The sequence below is a fragment of the Panthera pardus genome, unplaced genomic scaffold, assembly GCF_024362965.1.
Source record: "Panthera pardus isolate Hobbes unplaced genomic scaffold, ASM2436296v1 HiC_scaffold_7, whole genome shotgun sequence".
In the NCBI taxonomy this organism is placed as follows: Eukaryota; Metazoa; Chordata; class Mammalia; order Carnivora; family Felidae; genus Panthera; species Panthera pardus.
The window spans coordinates 82,131,332-82,153,891 of record NW_026527002.1 but is presented as its reverse complement, the minus strand read 5'-3'; the positions used below and the strand labels follow the sequence as shown (position 1 = coordinate 82,153,891).

The window sequence follows — 22,560 nt, the reverse complement described above, 5'->3', positions numbered from 1 at the left end:
AAAGCAGTGAGGGGCCAGGAATGCAGCCCTTCACGGGGCCGGGGAGGGCACTGAGGCCCCGTGACGTCACATGCAGTGACCTCAGGGTGGTCCTGTGCTGTGGCTCTCAATGGTCTGTTGATGACCTTCAAGCCCAGGCAGAGCAAACCCTGGGTGGTCAGACACGCGGTGGGCCTGGCAGGGGACAGGAGAGAGGATTCCCGGGCCCCAGAAGCTCAAAGCCCCTGAAATCTGGCTCTGTCACAGCAGGGTGAGCGACCTGTGAGGGCGGCAGCAGGTGGTTCCCCCCGGCCCCCCCCCCCATACCTCCCCCATCCTCCCCCGCCCCCCCCGCCACTAGCGCCTACTGAGCTCCCTGAGCTGTCCTGACCCAGGCTGGAGAGGCCTCCACCCCCAAGACAGGCCACGGCCTTGCCCCCCCCCCAACCCCCCCACCACCCTTACCGCCAGCAGCCTTTCCTCCCACTCCTTCTGGGACAGGGTCTCTTCAGTATGTTCTGAAACGACCAGTCATGTTGTCAGCCCAGCCCACGCCCGTCGATAGAAGCAGAGTTCACCCAGAGCCTTCCAGGCTGGCCTCGCCCTGTGTTCAGGAGGACCAAGGCGCTCCCACACCCCAGATGCTCCCAGGGGACACCCTGCAGGGAACGCCTTTCCCGCCTTGTGTCCCGAACCTCCGTGGGGGCCGTTTCTTCCACCTCAGAAAACGTGGTCTCTACAACCCGGATGCGAACCGGCAGAGGAACACCACCCGGCGCCCGGAGCCTCACCATCCAGGTGTTCCAGCAGCAGGGGGACGGTGGTGGCCCACCGCTGACCCAGCAGAGGGTGGATGTTACGATGCAGGACGCTCAAGAGACGCAGCGAGGCGGCCCCGCGGCCGTCCCCCAGGTAGGGGTTGGAAGACACGGTCTGAGGGAAGTAAAGGTGGGAGCTCTAGACCCGAGGGGCCACCGTGCCCCGCAGAGCCGCCCTCCCGGGGAGGTGGAGGCAGAGACGGCTCTGAGACGCAGGTCCCCCCGACCCCATGGGGAGCACCTGCGAGACAGCAGGAGTCAGGGGACAGGGGGACCGAGGGGAGCGCCCAGGCCTTCCCAGACCCCCTCGGTGTGCCGTGGTCAGGGGACACGGCGCCACCAGCACAGAGCGCCGAAGCGCAACGCTTACCAGGAGTCTCGTGGTGATGGCGTAGGGTGAAGGGAGGGTCACTGGAAAGGACGGGGGAGAAACGCTCAGGGGGCCGCCTGCCCACAGAGCCCCAGCCCCTGACTGCACCTGGGGCGGGGCGGACTTGGGGGCGGCTGCGAGGGTGGGGTCAGGCATCAGGGGTGGCACGGGGAGAGCAGGGGCGCACCGTTGCTGTCGTACTGGATGAGGAAGGCATCGGCCCCCACCTCCTCCCTCTTCTGGGCCAGGTGCACAAGGCTCCTGCAGAGCGGGGTCAGCGCCCCGGTGAATTGCACGGGGGTGAGAAACTCGAGCAGGTGCGGCCAGAGGACCTGGGGGCAGAGCCGGGGTCTGTCGGCGGCGCGGCTGCAGGAGCTCCCACCAGGCGCCGCGGGGGCTCGGCAAGGCCATGGGGGGGGGGGGCGGCGAGCGCCCCTGCCCCTGCAGCTGCCCACTGCAGGGTTCAGCGGTCGCAGGGCCAGAAGGTCAGGAGGGGGCAGCAGTCACTCACAGACGGGGGTCTGCACACTCACGTGGCTCATCCTGTCCACGGTGGTGCTGACCAGGTAGAGGGTGCTGATGCTGACGTCCCGCACACTGTCCGTGGCGGGGTCCTCGCTGTCCGGACCCGGCTTCTGAGGCTGGCGTTGGCGGGGGGAGGGGGGGGGGCAAAGGCAGGCGCACGCATGGGGCCACCACCGCTCTACGCGGCTGTGGGCTCTGGGCCATGAGGACACGGCCCGTGTGCGAACAGGGCAGACCCTGTCCGGCACCTGCCGGGGGCAGGTAACACACACTGCGCTGAAACTGCCCAAGGACACGGGCTCACCTGGCTGAGCTCTCGTCCCCAGAATAAAGGAAACCTTGCACGTTCCCTGCCAGCCACGGACCCCAGGATGGCTTCATCCTGGACTTCGGCAACACTGACATGCGTAGAAACGGGAGGGCCTTTGTGGAAATAACAACCACCTGAGAAGACTCCCGTTTTCTACCAAGAATAGGCTACAACTTGCGCAGCCTGACGTGGCTGACGGTTCGGCCAGAGACGCCTGCTGTCCTCTCTGGTGAGATGGCGCCCCAGAGCCCAGCTCCCTGGGAAGGTTCCAGGCAGGAAAATGACTCCTGTTCTCTAAATGTTTTGTCCGAGCCTTCCGTCTGTGCTTTCAAATACCAAGAAGCAAACACCGAGCAACCAAGAGACAGCAGAACTTCGATGACTGTAGCAGACCTACAGTCCTCACGCGGAGGTCAAAGGCCAAAAGCAGAAAAAATAGGGGTGCTTAGGCCTCAAATGACAATTTTTAAAGCATGTTCTACAAATGTAGATAGAAGTTCATACTGAACAAACATGAACCACTTTGGAGGTCTGATCATCTGCTAGATCAAAAGGACCATCTCTCGACAATCTTTTTTTTTTTTTTTTAATGATTTTGCTTTTTTAAGTAACCTCCGTGCCCAGTGTGGGGCTTGGACTCACAACCCCGAGATCAAGGGCGGCTCGCTCCTCCCGACAGAACCCGCCAGGTGGCCCTCCCAACAGAGTCTCAAAGGCAGGAATAGACCCGGCTAGATTCACAAGAGACAGTAAAGTACGAGTCCACAGTGGCCGCAGAAAGCTGTTCACCTGGACGGATTTTAATATCCTGATAGAAACCTTCAAATCCCCAAAACACTGGGAACTAATAGGCTAAATCAGAGGACTTGATTCTCTCCAGCTTAGGCCCCACAGCCCCAAAGCGGCGGTGAAAATGCAGAGGCCAGAATCAGCCAAAGCAGCAGTGGACCTGGCCCCCCACAGGCCTGCGGGAGCAGAGCCCAGCGGGACCCCCTTCCCGAGGGCCGGCAGCACCCACCAGCGCTGGTTACACCCCGGCGTTTCAACCTAACCGCAGAGGTCCCGTGTGGGGACATACGTGTCCCCTCTGAGCTGACCTGGGCAGGCAGGTGGCTCTGTGGGCACGAGAGCCCAGGCCAGGGCGGGCTCAAGGCCGTGACACCGAGACCACCCCGTCATGCCTGCGTGTTCCTGCCGTCAACCTTGCTCTCCCTCGAGAAGAAACTTGGATTTGCTCGGTAACGCTTTTAATACAAAAGCCCCAGGGAGGACCAAGCGTCTGTTCTGCCTCTTTTCTGAGTGCTGGGAGCTAAGGAAGCGGGGCGCTGCGGCTTGGAGGCCCCGCCTCGGACACGGGAGACAGGTGCTCGGCACGCGGACCGAGGCCCCGCGCACGTACGCACCCGCCTGCCCTCTGGCCAGGCCTGCTCCCGGGAGGCCGCCAGCTCGGGAGCCCCGGGGAGGGTGGGTGAGGGGCCTGCCCTTACCTCGGCCTCGGGGGGCAGCGCACACTGCTGCACGATGTACGCGACCATGGCCTCTCCTCCAGGCTGTTCCAGGTAGCCGTGGTGTGCCATGGCACTGATCACCTGCACCACTGCCCGCTTCACCTGCCCGGACCCGAGGGGGGTCAGGGAGGGGCCCCGAAGGGAGCCCCGGCGAGCACCACAGCAGTCCAGCCGGGAGGGGGGAAGCTCTCCCTCTCCTCTACCTGTGCCCGCCCCTGCAGCCACACCTGTGCCACAGCTAAACGTGCACCTGTACCAGCACCCACGCCCACACCGGATCCGCCTCGGTGCCTCGTCCTCCCTGCCCCGCAGCTGTACAAGCGGCCCTCCGGCCAGCCTGTGCACACGCTCACGTCCTCAGGGGAGGCCCTCCCGCCCCCCACACCTCCCCCTTTTCCTGGGCACTGGACATGCCGCTACTCTGGCTCCAGACAGGCCTCCCCTCTGCCCCCCGCCCCCGCCCCGGCGCAGGACTGCTGTCCCTCGGGGCGGGCACCTCTCTGGTGCTTCGGGGCGAGGACCCCGAATCTGCAGCTGTTTCCCAAACGTTCCTGGGATTGAGCCCGCTGCCCAGCCCCCCTCAGTGGCCCTGCCTGGTGGCTCAAAGGCACAGCCAGGTCACTGTGGCCAAAAACCCTCTTCCCCAGAGCCGGCACTCTCCCCGGCCCTCCTGCTTCTTCCGGAGCCCTGGGGCACAGACCCTGGTCTAACGCCCCCTCCCTGGGGTCCTCAGGTCCTCACGACACCTCTCCTTTGCACGTCAGGTCAAATGTCCCTGCCCTGGGCCTCCTTGGCCACTCACAGCTGTGTGTCATCCCCCATTATACGTGTGCCCCGAGTGACTGTGGGAAGGGGCAGATGTGGGCGAGCAAACCATCCGGTCGCATAATGAGCGCTCGGGATGAGTGCATCTGGCCACGGGCACTGTTGGTGGTACACGGTGTGGCCCTCTCAGGGGTGTCCCGGAGCAGCATCAGCGAGCAGGAAGGGATTCCAGGGACTGTGCATGGGAGTCTGGGACACATGTGGCCTCAGTGGTTTGGGCTCCATTTCAGTTGTTTCTAAAATCCTCACGGAAGGTCCCAAAGAGCAGGCCTGACGATGGAGCCTGGTTAACCTGGTGTGCAGGAAGGGTCGCCCCTGCCCTCGGCTGCTGGGAGGTCACCGCCAAGCCCGGGGACATCCAGAGTCCAGCGCCCTTGTTTCCCCGGGGCTCTGGGCCACACGGGATCGGCTCGGCCTCCCGAGGGGCCGGAGACTGAGGTCAGCCACGCGGGCAGTGAACCGGGTCTACGCGACGGAAGCCAGATAAAGGCCTCGCACGCCGGGGCTGGGGGCTTCCCCGGTTGGCGACGCTGGTGCGTGCCATCACGTCGCTGCCAGGGGAGCCAACGCTGCCCACGACCCCGCGGCGAGAGGGCGGTTTGCCCCCTCCTGGGCCCTGCCCGGTGCGCCCCAACCCCTGGCTGATAGTGGTGTGTGTCCTTTCCCCGTGATAAACCTGACTGCGAGCGTGACGCCCCCCGGGGGTGCTGGGAGTCCTCCTGGAGGAGACCCAACCCGAGGGGGTCTGGGGACCACTGCCCCACTCCGTGTCTGGTTAACTGTATAAGGAGTAGGATGTGGCGAGTCAAGGACTGACCGCTCAGCGGTGTGCCCTCCCTCTGATGTCTGGGTGTGGCTGAGGGGCTGCTGCCTGGTCAGTGACACCTCCCAGCCCAGCCCGGCCACACTTCCTGCAGCTTCTCGCGGTGGAGCTCAGGCGGCGCCCCGTCTACCTTGCTGTTGGTGTCCAGAAGAGGAAGCCTCATGGAGGACAGAATAAAGGGCTTCTTCACTTCCATCTGAGAAGCTGCAAGAAACCAGCAGAGGGCTCGGTCTCCCCAGCACGATGAGGCTGGCCGGCCCGCCCACCCCCACAAGGCCCAAGACCTCATCACCAGGGTCCGGCTCAGCATGGCCCTCAGCACGGGGAAGGGACGGCGCCTAAGCACAGCCCGCCCACTTTCTGGGGGACAAATGACCTTCTTCCCAAATCACATTATTTTGCCCAAGAAAAAGCTAGAAGATTGGTCATTTAGGGCAGCAGGTGAAAGAGTGTACTGAGTCAGGTCAAGCCAGGTTGAAGGGCGGGGCCTCCAACAGCACCCCAGTCCCAGCAGGCCTGGAAAAACCCGCAGGTGCACACATTTCCCGTTTTGCTGACACTGCTGGTCTGAGGACCCCACCTTGAGAAGCAGCAACATAACCCTCTGTTTCCTGATAACATTTTTTAAGTGTATGTTTGTTTATTTATTTATTAATGTTTATTTTTGAGAGAGAAAGAGAGAGACAGTGTGTGCAGGGGAGGGGCAGAGAGAGAGGGAGACACAGTATCGGAAGCAGGCCCCAGGCCCCGAGCTGCCAGCACAGAGCCCGACGCGGGGCTCGAACTCCTGAACCGTGAGATCGTGACCTGAGCCGAAGTCGGACGCTCAACCGACTGAGCCACCCGGGTGCCCCTGAAGGTTTTATTTTTCAATAATCTTCACACCCAATGCGGGCCCTGAAGCCACAAAACTCCCAAGATCAAGAGCTGCACGCGCTGCTAACTGAGCCAGCCAGGCGCCCCAGGGACGGCACTCTTCTTCCGCATGACGACCCTGGGAGAGAGGTCACTCCACTCCGACCCCTCTCGCACCACGAACCTGGGGCTCCCGGGCCGCTTCTGGCCCGGGCGCCTGTCGCACACGCCCGCGTCCAGCACCAAGCATGGCACCAGCCGGCTGCGAGACGAAGAGAGTGGGCTCCCGCGACGCAGTAACAGCAGGAGACGCGCACCACACATGCTGGGAAAACACGACTCCAGACCCAACTGTGAGACGAGCCGCCCCTTTGATAAGAGGCTGCAAAGGACCCTCGTGCACGCCCAGCGGGACAGCGGAGCCGGAGCCACAGGAGGGCGGAGGAAGGTTACGCCGACGCTCGGGAGGGCAGGAGGCGGCCTGCGAAGTGGCCACCGGGGCGGAGAAGAGAAACACAACACGCAACCAGAGGCCTCGTGCCCTCAATGTGCAAGAGAAGCCCAGGCGATCGATGACGAAAACACAGGCAGAGCAACAGAAAAGTGGGCAAGAGAGCTGACCAAGCCCCCACCGCCGACGTGTGATGCCACCGGACCCACCACCTGCTGGCCGGGGAGGTGGGGGACGGCAGCCCAGGGGGCAAAGACAGAGAGGGCCAGGCACCGCAGACCCCCGTGTGAGAGCCGGAGCCGGCCGGGTGCCGTCGCGAACGCTGAGGGTCCGCACAAGTCCACTGGAGCCAGGACGTCCGCGCGGGATGGCAAGCCTGGCTCGGTTCAGGCTACGAGCTAGGTCACAGCACCGACGGCAGCCAATGGACACCAAAAACGTCCTGCTAGGTGAGGGCGCGAGATGAAGCTTCTTGGTTCCCCCACGTGATGCTCCCGACGGGCGTGACATATCCTCGCACCGCAGGAGCACACAGCAGGGGTGGGGTGCCACTACGGGGCAGGCTCGGGGCTCGCAGAGGGGCCACATGTCCCTGACCATGCATGGGCTCTGGGAGTTTTCGTTCACATTTTACATTCTCAGGAAAAGGTTACAAAAGAGCAAAAAATGCAAACCACTCAATAGAAAATCGCACAGATTGTGGCAGGAAAAGGAAAAGGGATCGGGCGGGGGGCGGGGGGCAACAGACCAGGGCTCAAGGGCGTGGGGACACGGCCAAGGACTGACATCAATCCAGTGCCACGTCCCTGAGGCTCAGAACAACAGACGAGTATCAAAGTGCGAGCAAACACAATGTCCCTCCCATCTTCCTGCCACGCAGATGACGACCCTTGACACAGTGCTGTCACCCGCAGCTTCGAGGCGCGGCTCGAGTTTACGTGGAGGCCAGCCGTGAGCCAGGCCCTTGCAACATGCTGAGAGAGCAGCACAGAGCAAGGCAGACGTGGCCCTGCCCCCGAATAGTGTGTGTCCTAACAGGGGGGACAAGAGACACAAGCAGATAATGAACGAGACCATCACAAGCTGTATTAATGTCACGCAAGGTACTGATGAGAGGCAGAGAAGCAGAGCGTCAATGGGGTACCCGGTCTGGACGGGCAGTCAGGGTCCGGGGGCCCTTCTGAAGAAGGCACATGTGAGCTAAGAGCCCGGCAGGGTGCAGGGGAGGGAGCCCCCCGCTGCAGGACGCCCGGGGTGGCTGAGCAGAGAGCTCACTACAGTCCGAGCAGGGGCTGCTGGGGCAGCAGCGGAGGGGAGGCCGTGGTCAAGAGGAGGCTCCCTGCTCTCTCCACGGTGCTTGACCCCGAGTGACCAACATCAGGGCATTCGAGTAAAATTACTGGACTTTAGAAATAAAGAAGAAACCCTCTGGATGTCTGAAAACAGAAGCAAAACAATAAAAAAACCCCACACACGTCATACAAGAGGAAAGAAAATGAGGTTAACGTTGGCCTTGAACAAGAAGTGTTTGCGCCAGAATAGACTGTGAGATGAATACGGGTGCCCAGGTGAATTTGAATTTCAGATAAACAACAAATCATCTCTTAGTGCAAGACTGTCCCATGTAACATTTGGTGCGTCTTGTTTTTATAAACCTGGCAACTCTACGTCAGAAGAAAACAGAGTAATGACAAGGAAACGTGAACAAAGGATTTTATAATCATCAAAACTAAGTGTCAAGTACAAAAAGCACAAATAAGACTTTATCAACACGAGCCTTCCCTGTGGACTCCGCCAGAGAATAGGCCTCGGGCAAGGAGAAGCATCCTCTCTGCAGCTGCCAGGAGGACAATGACAAACAAGGGCCGAGCAGGGGAGAGGACAGCATGGGCTGGCCGCCTGCAGGGACAGCGCAGACGCGGCTGCGGCACAAAGCCGTGACGCAGGGAGGGCAGGGAAAGTACGTGCAAAATACCCGCCGTGTGCCCACCCACATCAGTGGTGACAGCATCGGCCTCTAGGGTTAGTTACGTGTGTAACACGAGGGAAGACGAGGGCGTCTGGGATGTTCTAATTCTATGCAGCTTGAGAACCAGATTCATGGGAGGAAGGAGATGCAGAGGTGAGAGAAAAGAGTAAATGGAAAGACTCGCTCGTCTGGCTGCGGAACCGGAAACATCGGTACGAACTCCGGGCTTTTCTACCTTCTGTCTCTACTGGTCGCGCTATTTGGTCCCATCTCCTGAAAAGGCCTGGGAACGGTGACCACCCAGAAGTAACAAGCACCCGACTACTGTCTTTGAGGGCAGTTTCTCACTGAGGACATAGGGCTTTTTGGAGAAATGGCTGATTCCAGGTCTGGGGCAAGAAATATCTAAGATGAGCCTGGAACACCACCGCCCAAGACCCTGAGGTCATGCCCAAGGACTCGACTCGGAAGAGGCTGACGTGATCCAAAGGTGACACAACGTGAGCATCGCTGGTATGCATCGCACTATACCGAAACCCGTTAAATGTGTTAAAATCCATGAACGTGTGAGACTTTTTTAAAAGGGGCGCCTGGGTGGCTCTGTGGGTTGAGCGTCTGACTTCGGTTCAGGTCATGATCTCCCAGTTCTGAGGTTCAAGCCCCGCCATCAGGCTCGCTGCTCTCGGCACAGAACTGGCTTAGGATCCTCTGTCTCCCTCTCTCTCTGCCTCTACCCTGCACTCTCTCTCTCAAAAATAAATACACATTTTTCAAAAAGGCTTGAACGGGGGCTTGTTGTTTAATGGGGACCGTTTCCGTTTTGCAGGATGAAGAGAGTTTAGGAGATGAGCTGCCCAGTGGGAACGGGATTAACGCTGCTGAAGCATACACTTGAAGGTGGTTGGGGCGGTAAATTTTGGGTATTTTATAACAATTATAAACAAAATGGCCACGGTCCAAAAAGAGACATAAATGTACATATCAACTTTTTTAATGACTAGACCTCGGGTGTACATGTGATAGATCATCAAAACTCCAAGGAAGTGGTTACTATACAATCAGGAGAACTTACTTATCAGGTGGGTGAAGAGGTTCTTACTGGAACAGGAGGGTGTAGGGAAGGGCTTCCGCAGTGACGAGTTCGGTTCAAGAGCCCTGATTATAAATACAGAAGTGTTTGTATTTTTTTTTAAGTTTATTTATTTTGAGAGAGAATGAGTGGGGGAGTGACAGAGAGAGAGAGAGATTGGGAGAGAGAGAGAGAATCCCAAGCAGGCTCCGCGCTGTCAGCACAGAGCCCGACGTGGGGCTCAAACCCACAAACCGTGAGATCATGAGCTGAGCCTAAATCAGGTGTAGGACACTCAACCGACTGAGCCACCAGGTGCCCCAGAGGTGTTGGGTTAAAACGAGCTATTAAGTCATATGTTTATATTCCGTGTGGTTTCTGCCTGTGATCCATCTTATAACGAAAAGCTTTTTTTTAATGGAGATGAGCAGTCCTGAACAGAGTTGAAGGCGGTACACTCCCAGACCAGAAGACCTCCTACGAAGGCACAACGATTCAGGGCGCGTGCTGTTGGCGTGGGGAGGTCCGGGGACAGAAGAGTCCCTGAAAGACACCTGCTAACCCGTAACGTCGAGTCCCTACTCTTAGTACCTCGGAAAGTGATTTTACTTGGAATAGGGTCCCTGGAGGTACGATTCGTTAGGTCAGGATGAGGTCACACTGGAGTAGGGCGGGCCTTTACTCCAATACCACCGTGCCCTTACGAAAGGGGAATCTGGGACACAGGCACACAGGGAGGTGCCCGCAGGGACGCAGACGCAAAGGGAGGTCGGGGCGGCGCCGCTACAAGCCAGGCGATGCCAAGGGCCCCCAGGAGCTCCAGAAGCGGGGCGGGGGCCTGGGACAGGTTCTCCCTCACCCTGCTGACCCTCGGACCTCTGACACCTAGACTCGCAGTGACAGTGACACCGTGAGACAATACACCGTTGCTCAGGCACCCGGGTGGTGGTACTTCGCTAAGGCAGCCCCAGAAGACCAGTACGTCCAGGCACCTGATTTTCTAGAAAGCACTAGAACGACGGGGAAAGGAAAGTCTTCACACAAGCAGTGCTGGAGCCACGGGATGCCCATATGAAGATAAATCTTTGCTCCCTGCAGCTCACACCATACCCCAAAATTAATTAGAAATGAATCAAAGAACTGAATGTGCGAGTTCAAACAACAAAGCTCCTAGAAGAAAATAGAGAATCTTCACATCCTCTGGAAGGCCAGAGTCTTCTTAGACACAAAGGTGCCGACCCCAGGAGGAGGCACACCCCATCTACACGGATCTGACAAACGGCTCGTAGACACGACCATAAGAAAAAAAAACCCAGTTTTAAAATGGGCAGAAGACTTGGACCAAAAAGATATCTGAAGGCCAACAGGCACACGAAAAGATGCTTACCCACTCTACTCTTAGAAAATTCCAGTTCGAGCCGTGGAGAGGCACCACTACCACACAGACACCAAAACGGTGAAAATGAAGACTCCGGGCCACGACCGGAGCGGGCCGGGAAGCCGGGGTTGCCGCAGCCTGCCCCCCCCCCCCCGCCCGCCGCCCCGTGTACTGCGCATGGCTGAGCGCGACTATCGGGTAAAACCATATGGCCTTTCCAGGAATATTAAACATGCACTTGTCCCATGGCACCGAAATTCCACACCTGGAGGTATGAGCGCACACGCCCACACACTGGTTCGTCCAAGAATGTTCATACCAGCCTTCTTCGTAATCTCCCCAAACCGGGAACGATCCACACCCACTAACAAAAAAACATGTTTTATTCACAAGACATGACGGAATATATCTCAAAAATATCATGCTTGGTGGAGAGAAGACGGACACAAAGGTCACCTGCTGTAGTGAACTCATTTACATGAAATCCCAGTACAGGCAGAATCAATTCAGGGTTGAGGTGCTGCTGTCTGAAAACAACCACGAGGAGACTCTGGGTTCCGGAAACATTCCACAGTGTGAGTAACGGTCACGTGCTTGAACAACATGTAAAATGTCACCAAGTTGTACACTTGAGATTTGTGCATTTTTAAAAATTTTTTTTAATGTTTATTTATTTTTGATAGAGCATGAGTGGGGGAGGGTCAGAGAGAGAGGGAGACACAGAATCCCGAGCAGGCTCCAGGCTCCGAGCTGTCAGCACAGAGCCCCGCATGGGGCTCGAACTCACAGACCGTGAGATCATGACCCGAGCCGAAGTCAGATGCTCAACCGACTGAGCCACCCAGGCGCCCCGAGATTTGTGCATTTTACTGAATGCAATTTGTTCTCAATATTAGAAAGTGAAGTTGTTTTTTTTTTAATCTTTTTTTGAATGTTAGTTACTTTTGAGAGAGAGAGAGAGAGACAGAGTGCGAGCAGGGGAGGGAAAGAGAGAGGGAGACACAGAGTCCGAAGCAGGCTCCAGGCTCTGAGCTGTCAGCACAGAGCCCGACACGGGGCTTGAACCCACGAACCACGAGATCATGACTCCAGCCAAAGCTGGACGCTCAACCAACCGAGCCACCCAGGCGCCCCTAGAAAGTGAAATTCTGAAGAAAAAAACAAAACAGGAACTAGAGGCCAAAATACTTTAAAGTATTTGATGTAAAAAGTCCAGAAGGCAGGCAAAGAGGCAAAGAGAACACAGCACACCTGACAGGGCGCTAAAGAGGAGTCTGGAAACAGCTGAATATCGAAAGCCTGTTAAAAAAATCCCAAGATAAAATAAGATCCGAAACTACGTACTGAAAGGGCACTTCACAGATCTGGGCAGAATATCACCCCAGAACAGCCAACACAGTCAATAAAATTTCTGGATTTAGAATAACAAAATAAAAATCCTTTGGACATCCAGGCAAAACAAACCAAATGGCTTGCGAGGAAAAGGAGTACCAGATTTCTCAGTGACAGTAACCGAGGCTAAGGGACAACGCAGCAAGGAAAGAAAGCGAGAGGCAGGACCCTCACGTGTGGCCAGTCCGACGGAACGGCAGTGCCCACCCACGCAGGACACGGCTTCCCAGACCACGGTGCCTGGGAATCCAACTACGGCCCCAACTTTTTAGTCATATTACAGCATTTTGCTTCTTTAATTTTTTAAATGTTCATTTCCTTTTGAGAGAGAGAGAGACAGAGAACGAGTGGGGAGGTGCAGAGAGAGAGGGGGACAGAGGAGCCCAATGCAGGCTCAAACTCTTGAACTGTGAGATCATGACCCGAGCCGAAGTCGGACGCTTAACTGACTGAGCCACTCAGGCACCCCTAAACAGAATGGCTTCATCCACTGAGTTGAACATACGCGTACCTTACGACATGAGACTCTACTCCTACGTGCACACTCAGCTGAATGTGCACAGGACAAACGTCCCTGGTAGCATCGTGCATGACAACAGATGCCACGGGACACAGCCCGTCACCTGCCTGCAGTGGGGGGGTGGAGCATAGACTGACCCCCTGGAACACTTCACGGAAAGGGAAGGAGCGGGCTACACCACACGAACACGTCCCACAGACAGAGTGTCGAGGGCCGGAAGCCAGGGACGAAGCAATTCATGTGCCAGGATCCTATCTGCACCACATGTCAGGAGTCGAGCCGGGCTCCAGGCCTGCGGGGCCGGGCCGGGGCCTCACAGGCTCGTTAAGCTGAACGGCAGAAGCGTGTGCTGTTTGGTGCGGGGCCTGCACTTCAAAATACAAATAATAAAGCACGCTGATGCTAGTAACTCTCTAAGGTATAGTACAGAGTGAGAAAGCGTGCTTTTGAACGGTGTCATCTGAGACTTACAAAGTCTATTTCTTTACACACACACGCACATAAATGCCCAGAGAGGGAACCCGCAAATAAAACCCATGAGCGCAAGAGAGTCTGAGAGCACGAAGGCCGCGGAGCGATCGGCGAAGGACGGGCAGCGCCCTCAGTCGCGGGGAAGTCCAAGCATCTGAACGCACAGCAGCCGTTGCGCCCGCACCCAGTCCCGCCACCGACACTGCGGCCACGGCCCGAGCGGCAGGCAAGTCCCTCCACCTCCCTCACCCTCAGCTTCCAGATCAGTGAAACCAGGCTCGCGTGGGGGCCGCGGGAACCAGGGGAGGGTGCACTCCACGTTCTGTGTGGCCGCCACCGTCCTCCGAGGTCAGGAGCCCTCCCCCAGGAGTCGGCGCGCTGCTGGCTTCACGGCACACTCTGGGCCGCAGCCCCGGCTGCCACCGTCCTCCCGTGTCCCTGCCTCTTCCCAAGGGGCATCGTTCCAAGTTCCATAAGATGTGCCCCGGGTCCACAGGCACGGTGTGTGACCCGGCACCGACCCACAGTGAACCTCGCGGGACAGGGGTCAGCATACCTGTTCCATAGAGGGCCAAGTAGAAGCTATTTTAGGCCAGGGCGCCTGGGGGGGCTCAGTCTGTTGAGTGTCTGACCTCGGCTCAGGTCACGATCTCACGGTTCTCGAGTTCGAGCCCTGTGTCAGGCTCTGTGCTGACGGCTCGGAGTCTGCTTTGGATCCTCTGCCCCTCCCCCACTCACGCTCTCCTTCTCTCCCTCCCTCCCTCTCTCTCTCAAAAATGAGTAAACATTAAAAAAAAAAGAAACAAAACTATCTTAGGCTTCAAGGAACATATGTGACCTCTGCCATATCCTTCTTTGCTCTTACGACCTGTTAACGTGAAAAATCCACTCACAGCTTGGGCTGTCTGAACGCAGGCTGCGGGCCTACCGTGGCCCATGGCCAGTGTTTACCGACCAAAACTTATGGGAAAACACAAGCTCGGGTGTGAAAAATGTCCAGGCTGTTGCTGGTTAGATTAACCTTAGAAGCAGAAGGCCGAACCCTTCCATGTGACTGTGAGGGAGCCAGACACACACAGATCGCAAGGCATTCTGCAGGACAGCCGGCCCGCACCCTTCACAGAGCCCCGCACCCAGGACACAGATCACCAGTGCGTGTCCCTGACCGGCACCCGCCCCCCAGGGGCCGTCGTGACAGACAGCGACATCAGGCCTGGGGGTGAGCGGCCAGCACCTGGCCCAGCCCCGGCGTCCACAGCCACCTATCAAAGGCCAACGTCCACAAATCGGAGCAAGATCCTTTCACCTAAAAGATGGTCACTATCTGCCTCTTTCAGGCCCTGGCCCACACTGGCCACTCACCAGCTGAGTTGATGACGTGCCTCACGACCTGCAGGGTGCCCACGCGGGTCCTCTCGTTGTTGGCATCGAGCTTGGGCAGCAGGAAGGCCAGCAGGCGGTCAGGCGAACAGCACGCTGCCGGGCAAACACAGAGCCAAATAATCATGTGTAATAATCTTTGCTCCCTGCTCACTGTTGGCACCTGCCAGCCCCGGGGTCCTCCCGGGGGCTGCAGCCCACACACCGAAGCCTCCTCACCTCCAACCCACGCCCAAAGCTGCCACCACCCCCTGCACACGAGCGGTCCACCGACCCCCACGTGAGCAGACATTCGTGTCCGCAGATGGCCCCACGTGGGCTGCCGGCTTACCCAGCACAGTGAAGCAGCGTAACACCTCCTTTCGGTTGCTCACCACCAGAGGGCTGGACGACTCCACGGGCACACAGATCTGCTCCAAGGGACAGACGGCAGCAGTTACAGGGGATGCTGCCGTCTCCCAAGGGCCCAGCTAGCCTGGAGGGAAGGTCCCTCCTACGGTACCCAGGCCTCATGGCCTCTACCTCCCCCACGGCCGGTCGGCTCACTCCGGCTCTTTCTCATGGGGCTACAGGGATGCACTTGCCCCCGTGGTCAGAGGCCCTCAGGTCTCCAGGGAAGAGAGTCTTGGCCCCTTCAAACCGCCTTTTCCCACCGGCAGCCAGGACACAGCCTCCCACTTCCTTTGGGCACAGGCTGGAAAACATTAATCTCCAGAATATAGAAAGTACTAGAAACCAAAACACCTAGTGTTGGTTCATCCAAAATTATGAAAAAAAAGAAAAAAGAAAAAAGAAAAAAAAACCCACACAAAACAAAAACAAAAACTGAAGAAGCTGTGGGCAGATGTGTCTTTGGGGTCCCCTGCGTCCCAGCGGGTGACATGGAAGGTCCCCCCCTCCCCCACCCCCAGCATCCCAGTCCCCCTGGTCACAGTCGTGACACCAGCAGGGCCTCTGCACAAAAGGCTCAATGGCAACTCTTCGGGACAGCCCATCTTACAAAGAGGTGACCAACAGTGCAGAGCATGTCCCCAGAGCCACAGGCCCCACCCCAAGCTGGACCCTGCTAGCTCTCAGAGAACGGCGGGCAAGGTGGGTGCAGGCGCTGGCCCCAGGGCTCGGCCCCAGGCTCCCGGGCACCTCCTCGTTATTCCCGTTGTGGAGACTCAGCGGGTCCCAGAAGGCACTGCAGCAGCCTCCCACCTGCTCCCCGGGAGCTCTCCCTCCGGGGAAAGCCAGCTGCCGAGCGGCCAGGACGCTCAAGCGGCCCGGGGAGAGAGCCACCAGCCGGGAAGGAGGCCTCCGGCGCACGGCCAGGTGAGGGCACCATCGTGGAAACAGACCCCCTGGCCCCGGTCGAGCCTTCAAGCTGGGACCACGGGAGGCCCCAAGCCAGAACCGAGCGGAGGAGCTGGGCCCGGGCCCCTGGCCTGTAGTGACCGTGGATAACAACGGTTGCTGCCTTAAGATGCTAAGTTTTAGAACACTTGGTTACACAACAGAAGAGGTGCAAAGGGTAGTCATCTGGAAAAAAGATGAAACTGGACTCTCAGTGTTTCCCTAAAATAAATTCCAAATGGATTAAACTATACAAGCACATTGGAAAATGGGAGAATCTGAAAAGTAGTTTGCAGAATTCAAAAGGCTTTTCTAACTATAAGAAAACCTACGTTAGAACGTAACAGACAGGCGTGTGATGATGTAAACATTAAATGATTTCGCATGGCAGAACATATCATAAATGGAGTCAAATGATGAAGGACAAAGTAGGAACAAGACTTTTACGTGAACAATAAAAGACGGTCAGTAACTGCTACAGGTCAATGTGGGAAAACCCAAAACCCAACAGAAAGACACGAAGGGACAGCTCTAAGAAAGGCGAGTATCTCCCTTCTCAGCTGTGGTCTACTTGTGTTTCCCTTTCAACCCCTTCTCCACAGACCATCACTCCTTCTTCCCCACAGGCTCTCTTCTCAGCTAGGCCCACACCCACGACTCAGAGAACACCCTGGCTTCCGCACTACTGGGCTGGACCACCCATCCCACTCTTGCTGCCTGCAAGCCTCAGCAGACCAGAACCCCCGTCCCTGCCATACCAGCCCCATCCACAGTGCGTCCCCAGCGCCCCTGTCCCAGGGTCCCTGCCCCCAGCGCCCCTCCCCCCAGCATGCCCTCCTGTACCCGCCCCAGGAGCCCCAGCCTGCCCCGTCTCAGGTGCGACCCCTGCCCCGCCCCGCCCCTGCCCCCCGGCCCCTCCACGTCCTGCCCCCTGCGCATCCTACCTGAGCGTGTAGAGCAGCCAGGAGCGCGTCCAGCTGGGCCTCCAGCGTGCGGCTGCCCACGCTCACCGCAGCCTCAAGGATCTGGCCCAGGCTCTGCTCAAGACGGGGAGGAGAGAGGCCATCGGGGCCTATGTCAAACCCCCCAGCCCCACCTCCTGGCCATAAAGACCCCACCTCAGGGCTCAAATAAGGAATCCCTACCTCCACGTCAAGAACAAAGACAGGAGGAGAAGGCTCAGAACGGCGGCACGGACTTGGGGTAAGGCCAAGGTGAAGGTGCCCTGGGCAGGGCAGGGCAGGGCAGTGAGCAGAAACGTGCCTGGGCCCCACCCACCACTGAGTCCAACAGCGCTCTCTGCGCTTCCCCTCCGGGGTGTCCACACCCTCCCACCTGAGCCAGGTGGGCACCGGCCGGTGGACAGAGCTCTGCACAGGCCGCGGCGTGCAGGCGCGCACCTTGGACACGTGGAAGGTCTCGGCGTGCTTCCTGTAGAGGGCCAGGACCCCCGGCAGCAGCTTGGGGAGCTGCTCCTCCAGCTTCTCACTGGGCAGCAGGTGGCTCATGGGCCCCAGAGCCTCCACCACGGCGAGCCGGAGCTGCGAGGAGACAGCAAATGATGCTCACGTCCAAACCAGCACGGCAACGCTGGGAGGTGCCCCGAGCGGAAAGGCAAGAGGCCTTCGCCAAGAACCCAGGGTCGGAACGAGGAAACCCCGGGCACCCTGTGGACCAGGGGGGGCGAAAGGGGTCCGAAGGCAGAGAGGCCAGAGTGACCATGGCCAGGGTCTGGACGGTGGCCAGGCCGGGGAGGCCGTGAAGGCAACACCCACGGGGGACTCGTCACGCCTCGGCTCAGCCCGCTACCCGGGCGGTCCGGGAGCGTCCGGGCAGAGTGGGGTCGGAGGGCAGGAAACAAGCCATATTCTGGGAAGACCTCACACAGGACACCTCCGCCCCCTGATGAGGCTCCCACCTCCCGAGCCGGGGTGGGGGGCGGGGGAGGGGACACGGACCGGGCACCGGGAAGCATGTGTCCATAGCTGTCTCCACCCCCCTCCCCCAAAGCCTGCAAAAGGGCACAAGAGGCTCAGGCCTCGTGGAGGTGGGCCGAGCTCAGGGGCGGGAGACGGCAGCCGGCAGGGTGAGGCCACGCGTTCCGACGGACTGCAGAGGCTGTACCTTGGCCTCACGGCTCTGTAGCCAGTGGTTAAAGAGGATGTCGTAGGCACTGAAGATGTCAGTGGCAAAGGTGTCCTTCCTGACCGTGGGGTCTGGGGCTTGGTCCAGGTTGGCCAGGTACTCCAGGGTGCTCTCGCTGAAGTGCTGCAGAGCTACCACAGGGCGGGTGGCTGTGATACGCCCGCACCGCCGCCCCTTCTAACGCCCCCCCCCCCCCCCCCCCCGCAGGACACCTTCCCGAGACCGGGGCTAAGTGCGGGGCTCCGGGACTATGCCGGCATGGAGGGTCCCTCCACATCCACGTCCGTCCCAGAATCTCAGGAAGGGGCCTTTTCTGGGAACAAGGATCTCCGCAGGGATAACTACATAAGATGTGACCGTGTCGGGTAGGGTGGGCCGTAAATCCAACACGACCGTGTCTCGGGAAGAGAGCACACAGACCACAAAGAAGACGGCAGAGTGACAGCAGGGCACAGTCTGGGGCCCACCTCCAGATGCTGGGGGAGGGACAAGGAACAGAGTCTCCCTCTGAGCCCCCAGGAAGGGCTCTGAGTAACACTTTGATCTCAGGCTTCTGGCCTCCAGAACCGTAAGAATACGTTTCTCTTTTTCTTTTTCTTTCAAAGATTTTATTTTTAAGTAATCTCTACATCCAACGTGGGGCTCGAACGTACAACCCTGAGATCGAGAGTCACTCGCTCCACTGACCAAGCTGGCCAGGCGCCCTGCATTTCTAAGTGGCACTGTGTGACAGCAGCCACACAGAACTGGCACAGACACCGACGTCCCCGAACGGCCTCGGTTCACAGCACCCACCACGAGGCAAAAAGAGGAGGTGCTGTGCCCACCTCACCCCTCACAGACAGACACAAATAATGCACAGTTTGCAAGGGTCGCTGTGCCCAGAAGTCCCGGGTGCAGGGGGCGTGGGAGGGCACTGAAGGTGCAGAGTGTCGGGCTGAGGCAGGGCGGGCCGAGACAGTGGTGTCTACGAAAGTGGCTGTGCTTGGGGACATCCAGGTGGGTAAGTCTGCGCACAGATGAAGACCTACGAGTGGTCAGCAAGGGCTGAACCCGGGGCCAAAGGAAAGGACAGGGATAAGAGGAGAGAGGCGAGGCCAGGCCCCTGTCACGCAGCCCTGAGAAGGAGGGTAGCAGAGGAGCTGGGGGGGGGGGGGGGGGGCACTGCACCATCCCCTGCCCAGCACGGCTCTCACCAGGGCCACTTACACAGCTAACTTCTCAGCCAGGGCTCCCCAGTCCGACAGAGAGAACAAGCCTGATCCCTGTGTGTATGTGACGGCAATCACAGCCACAAGTTCCCAAGACACAGAAGCTAAAGAAAAAATTTTCTGAGGAAGAGAGAGTTCACATGTGTACAAGTGCTTGTGCGAGCAGGGGAGGGGCAGAGAGAGACGGGGAGAGAGAATCCCAGGCAGGCCCCACACTCACTGCGGAGTCAGATGTGGGGCTCGATCCCATGACCCGGGGATCGGCACCTGAGCCAAAATCACAGTCGGACACTCAGCCGACTGAGCCACCCAGGCGCCCCAACAACTTTTAGAAGAAAATCGCCTCCCGGAGGGAGCACTCCTGTGCCACCGGCCGCCCTTCTGCTTAGGAGGGGCTCTTGGAGGGTCCGGCCCAGGCAGACTCCGGCCCCACCAGAGCACGAGGAGGCCTCGCGTCCCCACCTGCCGCACGGCCCCTGTTGCTTGGAGGAGGGACGCAGCCCCGGCCCTCTTCCTCCCTGTCCACCCGACGCTCTGGCCTCCTTGAGCTCTGTAGTCGGGAGGCCGTTCACGGACCTGTGTCTCTCGGCACCTTGTAGCGAGGCGTTTCAGGAGAACGGGCCACTCTATTGCCAGAGTGGCCGGAAGCAGGAAGCGAGCCCCCCAGATTGTTACTAGGTTTTACTTTTTAATCCGTTATGCACGCACACACCTAGGGTAGAAGGGCAGTTCTCGCATACCGGCCCCTCTCCTCCAGAAGCGCGCACGGCTGGTCTTCCCCCTGCTAACAACGCCGGGGCGGCCAGCTCACTTCATACCGGCTTCGTTTCCCTCGGGGCCTTCCGCTTCTCCAGGCAGGGGTCACCGACCAACCTCTACCTCCTGCCGGCACCCCGGGTCTCCCCCCGCCATGCCCGACAGGGCCGCGCCACTCAGACAGCCGGGGGCAAGGTGCCGGCGGGGGAGAAGGCCGTCCCACTCCTCCGTGTCCTCTCGGACCACTTTCCCCACCAAAGTGTCTTGGTGTGGATGCTGGGAGGTCCCTTCCTTCTGGAAGCCGCGGCTCCGGGGTGTCTGTTACTTGAATGAGGCCTCATGGCCTGGCCTGCCACCCCTTCCTCCTCTGTCTCCCACTTTCCAGGTCCGCATTTGTGCTCTATTTTCTGGGGCGTTCCTCGACCTTCTCTTCCATTCTCGCTGCCATCTGTCGTCACTTCTCTGACCCCGAGAAGCTCAGCTGTGCTCCCTGAATGCGGCTACTTCCGGGCAAAACGCCCTGTTCTCACCTCACCCCCCGAGGGAGTCATCATGCCTGGTCTTTCGTGCCCGTTTTCTTCTCCCTGGACTGTCTGCTCGCCCAGGTCTTGGAGCTCTGTTTATGCTGCTGCCGCCGTCGCTCTGGGAGACGCTGGTCGCGGGCAGCAATCCGGGGCCGCCGTCAGTGCCACACGGTGTGGTCAGGCTGGCCGCGCACCGGCTGTCCGGGGGACGCCGTCTCCACCTCCGGGCGTTCTGGCTCTTCTCCCTCCAGCCACAGCGTCAGCAGACGCCAACCGGGAAGGACCCTGGGGCACCAACTTCTGTTCGTGGCCCCGGGCCAGCGGACACGGGAGGCCTCGGCCCACTCACGGCCCACCATGCCAGCGGGAAGGGCCGCCCCCCTCCTCCAACGGCAGGCGGGGGAGCGTCGGTCAGCGGAGAGCACCGCGTGCCCTGCAGACAGCACGTCCGGCGCAGAGCGAACGCTGCTCACACACGACGGACGCGGTAAAAACCGTCAGTGGCATTAGAAGGGTCGGTTCTTCGGCACCTCGGGCCGGCCCCCCGCTCGCGGCCTCGGCAGCTACAGGGATGGAGCTGCGTCCTTCCCGAGGAGCCCTCGGCTGCGACGCGGGGTCTCCTTACTTCCCCTCCAGCCTGGATGCGCCGTCCTAGGTGACCTCCCAGCTCCCCACCCCCCCTTGCTTCCAGCACCTGCAAACACATCCCCACGCCCCACCTTCTGGGTCCTGCTCTGCCACCCACCTGGGGGGAATCCTTGGCTCGGCTGTCCCAGGACCCTGACGAAAATTCTCGTTACCCGAAACCGGGTCAAGGAGGGTTCCTACAGTTTAACCTGGGGAGTCTGCCATCACCCGCGGTGGGAGGAGCGCGTGAGAAGAAGACAGGAAGGAGGCCGTGGCAGGGACAAGGGACATGGGAGCGAGGGGCCGTAAGGACGGCCAGCAAGAGCTGGAGCCCCTCCCCGGGGCCCCAGGATCCGAAGCCCCCGCGAGCGGGGCAGATGAGGGCCCCGGGCTCCAGTATGCTGCTGTGAAAGGCCCCAGTCGCCCCCAAGTACACGGCAGGGAGTGGGGGCAGCAGGCCGGCCGGCAAATACCCGACAAGCCCTCAGCTGAGCTCCAGGTGCCCTGACCCTGTCCAGTCACCACACCCTTCCCTTACCGAGGACCCTCCTAACCGGAGCCCTGCTCCCCGCTCAGTGCCAGGGCTGCGGGCGTTCCAGAGGAAGCCACGCAACGTGGGCGCAGCCGCCCACGGCACCTTCCACGCTTCAGGACCCTCTGCCCTCCTCCCAACAGGAGCGCCTCCCTTGCCTCGAAGGGCCCGCCGCGAGGAGCCATCCCCCCCACACCCCCTCCACACCGTGCACGGACCCCGCCCTGAGAAGCCGTCCCTGCTGAGTGCACAGAGGACAGCAGACCCGGGAGGGAGGGGAGTAAGGACCCCTTTCGGAGATGCCCAGTACTGAGCAGGGAGAGATGTGGGAAGTCTCTGCGGCTCTGGGGAGGTTTCTTCTCGCACCCCCGCAAGTGTCCCGGCCTCGGGGAACCGCACTGTGAGGTACAGGGGCCCCTGCCAGCGGACAGAAGCAGCCGGACGCCCAGGCCGAGTCCCCGCCTGCAGCAGTGCCCGCCCGCCCACACGTCCGCAGTCACCCAGGGCCGCTCGGCCCTCCTCCGCAGCCCAGAGGACTCATGACCCTCCCCAGACCCAAGGGGCGGGCAGGCGGCTCCCAGCCCCCGCCCCGGAGACCCCATCTTACCACAGCAAAACGCCACCCTCGTCGTATCGTGCTTGGCCATGCCCAGCATGGGGAGCATGGTGCTCAGGATGGACGTCAGGAAGGGCACCATGCCGAACACTGCAAAATGGGGGGGGGGGGGGGGGGCGTCAGGGAGCCCCCGCCTCACCTGGCCTGGCCGCCGTGCGCCCGCCCCAT

At 59.7% G+C, this 22,560-nt stretch overlaps 1 protein-coding gene across 9 annotated transcripts in view; it reads right to left on the bottom strand.

The window, feature by feature from the left end:
* MROH1 (maestro heat like repeat family member 1) overlaps positions 1–22,560 on the bottom strand; it is a 62,318-nt gene that overhangs the window by 22,646 nt on the left and 17,112 nt on the right. For all 9 annotated transcript variants that reach the window (XM_053896272.1, XM_053896273.1, XM_053896269.1 and 6 more), the window contains 13 exons: positions 22,384–22,482; positions 18,106–18,257; positions 17,382–17,522; positions 16,926–17,018; positions 14,975–15,053; positions 14,626–14,739; positions 5,289–5,362; positions 3,490–3,612; positions 1,701–1,808; positions 1,355–1,499; positions 1,168–1,208; positions 771–912; positions 445–497 (listed from right to left, as the gene is read on the bottom strand). In XM_053896272.1, the coding sequence (XP_053752247.1) occupies positions 445–497; positions 771–912; positions 1,168–1,208; positions 1,355–1,499; positions 1,701–1,808; positions 3,490–3,612; positions 5,289–5,362; positions 14,626–14,739; positions 14,975–15,053; positions 16,926–17,018; positions 17,382–17,522; positions 18,106–18,257; positions 22,384–22,482 (1,364 nt within the window). The remainder of the gene's footprint in view (positions 1–444; positions 498–770; positions 913–1,167; positions 1,209–1,354; positions 1,500–1,700; positions 1,809–3,489; positions 3,613–5,288; positions 5,363–14,625; positions 14,740–14,974; positions 15,054–16,925; positions 17,019–17,381; positions 17,523–18,105; positions 18,258–22,383; positions 22,483–22,560) is intronic.